The sequence below is a fragment of the Triticum aestivum genome, chromosome 2B (genome assembly GCF_018294505.1).
Source record: "Triticum aestivum cultivar Chinese Spring chromosome 2B, IWGSC CS RefSeq v2.1, whole genome shotgun sequence".
In the NCBI taxonomy this organism is placed as follows: Eukaryota; Viridiplantae; Streptophyta; class Magnoliopsida; order Poales; family Poaceae; genus Triticum; species Triticum aestivum.
Window position 1 is genome coordinate 623,094,645 of NC_057798.1, and position 7,637 is coordinate 623,102,281.

At 46.1% G+C, this 7,637-nt stretch overlaps 1 protein-coding gene across 1 annotated transcript; it reads right to left on the bottom strand.

The window, feature by feature from the left end:
• Nucleotides 1-3,771: 3,771 nt before the first annotated feature.
• LOC123046357 (5-amino-6-(5-phospho-D-ribitylamino)uracil phosphatase, chloroplastic) lies at nucleotides 3,772-6,058 on the bottom strand. Its single transcript, XM_044469704.1, has 2 exons — nucleotides 5,843-6,058; nucleotides 3,772-5,126 (listed from the first exon to the last, which is right to left on the bottom strand). Exon 2 carries the CDS (start codon nucleotides 5,017-5,019, stop codon nucleotides 3,982-3,984), a length of 1,038 nt encoding a protein of 345 aa, XP_044325639.1. The 5' UTR covers nucleotides 5,020-5,126; nucleotides 5,843-6,058; the 3' UTR covers nucleotides 3,772-3,981.
• Between the last annotated feature and the right edge of the window lie 1,579 nt (nucleotides 6,059-7,637).

The following is a 7,637-nucleotide window of genomic DNA, read 5'->3' on the forward strand; positions in this document are numbered from 1 at the left end:
CGCCCGAGATCCAGAGCCGCCCGCGCCGCTGCGGGCCAGGAGAGCCCCGCCGCCGCCGTCCGCTGCTCGGGCTTAGCCCGGCCGCGTCATTCGGCGGCGGCGAGGGGAGGTGGAGGGGGCGGGGTGGGACGAGGCGCCGGCGGTGCTGGGCTCCGCCCGAGCCGCCCAGAGGCAACGCGGGGGACGGGAAGGGGATTCGCACTCCATGGGCCTTTGATTTGGCCATATAGCATGGTCAACGGATTTGACATGACAGTAATGGTGTCTAATGGTTAATTTTAGCAAACGTATCACGTAACAATGGCATTTTTTAGCAAACATCTCAGAAAACGATGACATTTTTGAACAATTGTAACTGCTAATGGCAAAACTGAGTAGTGAGACACAACCAGTGGTATAAATGGTAAAATCCTTCAAATAAATGATGCAGGGCATTTCTTTCTTGCACGAAAGTACATGGCATGTTTTTCAAGCGAGAAAACAAATACTACAACAACAACAACAACAACAACAACAACAACAACAACAACAACAACAACAACAACAACAACAACAACAACTAGTCCCAAGTGGCCCTTTATCTGAAACCGTTGGTCCAATCCTTCGTATGACAACTCAGACCAAATGCACCCATACACCACTCTAAGCAGCTATCGGAATTCCGTTCCATAAGAACACTTGCCAATCACCTAACTAAGTTTAGGCTCTGGGTTTTCTGTCGGTGAAATATATTGATAGGGGGGTTGCTCAAACGAGCACTTGTCAGTTCAAAAGCAACAAGACTCCCTTCGCTCGTAGGCACCGAACCACTAGGGTTTCCTCTGCCTCCCGCTGACGCTGACGCATGTCTGTCTCGTCTCCTGTGGCCTTAGGGTCATGGAGGCACGGTGGATCCCAACCATTTCCAATGGGAGGGCTTTGTTTTTTTGTTGTTTTTTTAGTTTAGTTGGGGTTTGTGTCCTACTAAGAGAGACGAGGCGGTGATGGCTCTCTGAAGATGAAGATGGAATAAGGTTCTCCCCGCCTAGCCCCATCCCGGTGGTGCTTCTAGCGTCATCGGAGGGCGTGTCTCCGGCGGATCTCGCGGGATTCAGTCGACGTTTGTCTTCGATGGATCCACGTGGATCTGGTCTTGTCTCGTGTGACTACATGTTGGATTCGTTCGATCTACACTTCTCTTCATCGGCAGCTGTTGTTTTTAGGTTGTGTTGGTCTTGTAGGGCCTTAGCACGAGGACTTCTCGATTATCTACTACAACAAGGTTTGTTTGGCTCTTGTGAGGGAGGGGCGATGATGGTGGCACTCCTCTGGCTTGCTCCAGTGGTTGTAATCGTCGCTGGGTGTCTACGGACCGAGATGTAATTTTCACTTCTGGCTTCTTTGTATTACCTGGACAGTCGATGAATAGATCAAAAGTTTTTCCTGCAAAAAAATTATCAAAAGCAACCAACCGTTGCAGGTTGGGGTGAGGTGGCTATTTATAAGTGGAGCAATTACGAGGTGTGAAATGACCAATAGGGGCTTGCACCACTCAATGGTCAACCGACACGTGTCCCAATGGTCAGGGTTCAAACTCAAGCGACAACTTTACTTGGGGAACAAGTAAACTGACTCAACTACTTGTGATATTCTCTCGCGGTCTAGAAGAACTAGTCTATGACTTTTAAGGAAAACGTGACGCACGATGAGATTTATCTCAACTTCACTGGGAGATGGATTAATGACTGAGCATTCAAAAAAGACCTAAATCTCGACTAACATGAACCCCCTTAATAGTATGGTTTGCCTCGTGACTCGAAGATAGAAAATGAAACTAGAAAAAGAACTACTTCTTCTTCACATCTTCATTTCTCTCGCAGTAGTCAATTGTTCCTCAAACAGCATACCAAACCTATTGCTCTCAACAACAATTTTTAGGGTCATCTCTTACACACAATCTCCTTGATAGCATACTCCTCACTAGCTCAGCAATCTACTCTGCAGTGCAGATAATGTCCGTGTAAGTTTTAGCAAACTTCTCAATAACTCCAGGGATCATATTACTTTGTGTGCACTAGCAAACACATTAGTACCTTAGCTATTTTCTCCAACAATCTGCAAAACACTCAAGAGGCACTAGATTGCACCTAGAAATTCACATATACTTCTTCCTCTTTCATTCTTCTTTTCTGCTACTTTATGAAGTCAACCATCTATAGATAATACCAAAATCATGATAACAATACTATAAAGTACTCCCTCCGTCCCAAAATAAGTGTCTCAACTTAACTGTCTTAACTTTGTACTAAGGTTGAGACACTTATTTTGGGACGGAGGGAGTAATTATTAATCACGTATCAAAAGATCCACCACAAGAATTACATGACGATAAAAATCATATATGTGGTCTATTAAACTAAGGCATGGTGAGAGATACGCTAGATAGGTAATACTACAAACCCATGGTCAAGGAGGTGAATTCTCCTCTAGTAGTGTACCATAGAGGGGTTGATTGCTCCCTTGGCATGGCTCCACTTTGAATCATTAATATTACAATGAAGAGCAGCGGAAAAAAATTGTCAAAGTTTAGGGTTCTAGAGTTACATAGATGTACCATAACACCAAACTCCCACATGTGCGGGTGCCCATTTGACACACGTCTAGAACCGACCAGGATGAGGGTGTAGTTGACCTCATTACTAAAGACGCATGCGTGTCTACAAATGTTGGCGGCAAAATTTAAACTTTCATGGTGGGGTATTGAATTGCATGCACTAATCTAAGTTTGAATTGAAGTGGGCGGATGAAGCAGGGGCGTTGCACAATTATTTATTGTGTACATTGGGTTTGAAGTTATAATCTTTTGGTTGCAAGTTGTACAAACATAACTTTTATGGAGTAAGAATGTCAGGAGTATAATGCCCGACTCTTTTTTTTTTTACTTTCAGTTTGGACTTTTGGGTGAATTGGTTAGTGTATGCAATTCTACATAATATCAGAGCCAAAGAGCCTTGAATTTAAAGCTAGGTTGGCGCACTTTGAGTTAAAAAACAGTAACCCATTTTTGGTCCACTTTTAGGCATAAGAGCTGACACATGATGATGAGTGTTACATATAAGTGTATTCTCCATAGTTTTTATTCAGTGCAACTTACTACCAAGGGGTTCTATGCGCAAAACCTATTGAATGCAATAAATAACTGTGACATGCCCTCGGTTCCACAGAATACCTTATTCATTTTATATATGAGATTACACTTTCATATATGGGGTACATGACATTTTGCATCACTTGCACCACAAATTATGAACTAATTAATTCAAAGTATCCTCTCAAAATCTAGCAAATACAAAATATGTTGCCTTACATGATATGGAATGTTAGAAATCTATAATGGGTACCAGAAAGCAGGAAGAGGGAAAAGGCAATCACAAACCAATTAAACAGTTGAACTTGGACTGATACAGATGACAAGGTCACAGACATTATGCTGGGCTCAAGTACTGATGAGGTAGGGAGGGAATTTCGCAACTTAGCTGCTGAGTATTAGAGCAAGTATGACAATGGGCTTATAGCCCGCTCAGGTGGCACTTTTACCTATGTGAAGGAGAGACATAGAAAAATGGTGGGAATGGACTCTCATGGGAAGATATCAGGTGCACCGGGGACGATTAACCACACATTTTCAGTTACTCGTCACTAACAATATAATACTAAAAAACTCCAGCGTTCATCTCTGAGAAAGCCCAAGGAACAAAATAGAAGAGATAATACATGTACTACACAGCAAAAGATTTGCACGGTGGGAAGTTTCTTCACTTTAAACTCCTTTCTAATGATTGAAAGCATCTAAGCTAGATGAGTTTCAGTTATGCATTACAAGAAACCAAGAAGTGAACACTGATCTAGTATTACACTATTGGTCTGTCACAAAATGTTGTAATGCAGTACTGAAGTTACAACATAGTTATATAGTATTAGTAGATAGTGCCTGCACAAACATCACTCCTCGATCACAATCTCCATGTCCATGTCAGATCGTCTGCCCCTGCGCCCAAGAACCTCGCCATTGGCGAGCCTCTGCAGGTCAACAACAGAGAGCTGATCGAGCCATCTCACGACATGGTTTGCTGCTTGAAGTTCATAGGCAGGGTGTCGGCTTGCAACCGCCACACACCTCATCCCAGCGGTATGCGCAGACTCTGTCGTCAAGTTTGAGCTACCCATCACAAGACAGGCATCAGGCTCAAGACCTAGCTGCTCTGCTGCAACCTCAAACATCTCACCCTCGGGTTTCCCTCGGCGGAAGTCCTCCGCCGCCACTACGACATCAAAATAGCCTTGCAGGCCAACAGCTTTTATGCCTTCTTCCAGGCTCATTCTTGGGCGAGAAGCTGTTACTGCTATTGGAATGTCAGAATCCACAAGGGCGTTCAAGAAGTCGAGAACACCTGGTCGCAGCTGGTAGAAAGTACCTCGAAGTTTCTGATATATTACCTCCTTGCGTGCTGCTAACCTTTCAATTTCTTTTGCATCTTTCGACCAACTTAAGACTTCTGAGATAGCCTGGTCAGTTCTCATCCCCTCAATTTCCTTCAGCATTTCATCCGGAGGAAAAGATTTCGCCTCTTCGAGTGACAGTACGTACCACACTCGGGGCTCCAGGTCAGGGTCATCATCTTCCACAACAACTCCCTCCCACTCCAAGATGACACCAAACCGGTTACTAGGCACAGTTCCTTGCTTCTGCTGTTTCTTCTTTCTGACTGGTTTCTGACTGGCGTACAGACAGCTAAGGCTTTCTGGGAGCCTATAAACTAATTTGTAGAACACATTGTCTTCCTCGTGGGCTTGATGGTTCCTCTTGAAGTCAGTTGCATGGGGCTTCAGAAGTGCCATCTTCACCCTCATGCTCTTACCCCCAGATTTTGCGGTTGAATGCATGTTCAGTTTGGCATTTGAGTTACTTGGCCAGCATTTTCTGTACAGTTTGTGAATGAGCTGGTGGGAATTGTCAAGTAAGCTGATGGACGAGATCATTGCTTCGAAGTCCTGTATACTTTCGCTGAAACTGTCAAGCGCTTCGCAGCAAAGTCAATTCAGCTCAAGTGTGACTGGTCAGTGAGAAGCATAGCTGAACACTTCACCTGTGTTAAGAACCAAGCAAATAGTGGTATAAGCACACGATGCACAAGTATATTAAACGGAGCAGAAAACTGTACGTGCTGTGTTTAATCCCTCAACATGAACAGCTCAGCTTCAGTTGGGCTGAACATCAGTATTGCCTGTGAAGAAAAAAAGGGGGGTGTTTTTGTTCCATTATTCCGTTCACTAGATCTGTAAAATCCAGTACATTCTTGCACTGTGAGGACAAACTTATTCAAGCTGATATTAATTTATAGAAATGTAAGAAATAAAATAAACGCAGAGCCCCAATTTTCGGCAGCACATGGACCAAAACATGGACTAAAAGTTGCTGTGTGGCCGTAAAAGACTACTTGAGGACTTCACGGTGCCTTTTGCTAAAAAAGATCCTTCTGCGCTTCTACGCAGTCTTACCGTTCGTGCAAGGGGAAACATACACTTTAGCACAAAAGGAGGCAAACACTGGAGCAGAGCTGCTCAGCCTATGAACCGAGAGACTCCATAAAATGGTAATATGCTACTTCTGCTAGCAAACTTAATCATTAAACGACTACTTGGTGATACATTCAATCCGGTTAAGCACCAAACAGCCAAACGCGAATCGTTCTTGAACACAGACTCAACAGCACATAGCACAAAGACAGAGAAATGTATGCTCCAGTATATCTTAGCACAAGTAAAAGGCTACGAATCCAGGGGAGAGGGGGAGCTTGCTTACCGGGGAAGAAGAAGAGGAGGCGGAGGTCGGAGGGGGAGCTGAAGAGAGCATCGGCGGGAGCGGGGAGGGAGTAGAGGAGGCGCCCGCGCTCGGTCCCCGGCGCTTCTTCCCTTGGGTGGTGGAGATGGCCTCCATCCGGATAGGCAATAATGCGGCCGGCTGCCTTGTCGATTGGCCCTCGCGGCGGCCGCTCCGTGTCCATGGCAGCTGGGACAGGAGGGGCGAGGGCCCTTTGTCAGCCTGCGCTCGGCCGCGCGGGGCGGGCCCCGGGGAGTGAGGGTGTGCTCGGGAGCCGAGCAGACGACGCTCCGCTATGGGCCGCAGTCGCTTCGTTTTCTTGGAGCTTTGCTAGACGTACGGAGTTTTACAGGAGGTTTACAGGTTGCTTAATAGTGATTGGCCGAGGATTGATTAAGATGCACGGGCCCACCAGTGAAAATCAGGGGGGGCCAATTAGAAGAGCGAATGGTCTTTAACCTGTAAAAACCTGTAGAATGAGCCTGTACGTGTAGCATTTTTGGTTTTCTTGGGCAGCATGCGCGCGTCTGTCAGCCCATGAAAAGAAGCGCCGTCAAACACGGGTTGGTCCGGTTCCATTTAATCCGGACGGCCATTTTCCGCAGAGCATTTAAGAACGGGCAGTTTACAAGCTACGCCCCTTGCTTTTCTTCTTGCAAAGGAAAACACCAAATCAGATTTTGACGAAATTCCATCTTTTTTATGGTAAACTTTAGTTGATTTCATTATCATTGCAGCAATGTAATCTTTCTTACTTTTAGCAGTTTGTTTTATTTCTTTCCCCTCTCGCAAGGCAACCATGGCAAAGTTTTTTTTCCCTCGATGTTCGTCGGCGAGCCCGTGGGATTCGCCTGCGCTATGGCTGCCGCTTCGATGGCCAATGGTGGAGAGGGGGGGTCCTGAGACCTCGGCTCCATCTACTAGATAGGTTAGGGTATTTATTTCTCATATGGGTGGCGCACCGGCGAATGACGATACTTCTTCTTCGCGTCAGTCTTCCAGACTCCAATCCTTCTCAAGTTCATTCATTTGGATGGATTAGACACAGTTCTGGTATAGATTCCTCACAACTCCTTAGGGCATCGAGGTTATGGTTTCTCGTTGTGCGTACATGACAATGAAACTTGATGTCGAGTTCTTCAGATACACTGAAGGGTTCAATGTAACGCCCTGGATCCGATGCGTCAGGTGTCTGCCAGTTATTCGCTGTCATTGTCATGTCATTTGCTTGCGTGTTGCATTTTATCATGTCATCATGTGCATTTCATTTCGCATGCGTGCTCGTCTCATGCATCCGAGCATTTTTCCCGTTGTCCGTTTTGCAATCCGGCGCTTCTATGTCCTCCGGCGTTCCCTTTTTGTCTCTTGTTGTGAGTGTGTATTAAAATTTCTCAGAATGGCCCGAGGTTTGCCAAGCGGTCTTGGTATACCACCGGTAGACCGCCTGTCAAGTTTCGTGCCATTTGGAGTTCGTTTGGTACTCCAACGGTTAACCTGGTAACCGTATAAGCCTCCTTCTCTTTGCAGCCCAACACCCCCTCCAAAGTGGCCCAAAACCCAGCAAACTCCCCTCCATGCTCTCGGTCGTTCGATCACGATCGCGTCGCCGAAAACCGCTCCTTATTTGGACTCTCCTAGCTCCCTCTACCTATAAATATGCCCCTCTCCCCAAAAATCCCGGATCAATTCCCCCTAACCCTAAAAAAAATCTCCTCCCCGCGCCGCCGGACACGTCCATGTCGTGCCGGACGTGTCCGACCTGCTCCGCCACCGCCAC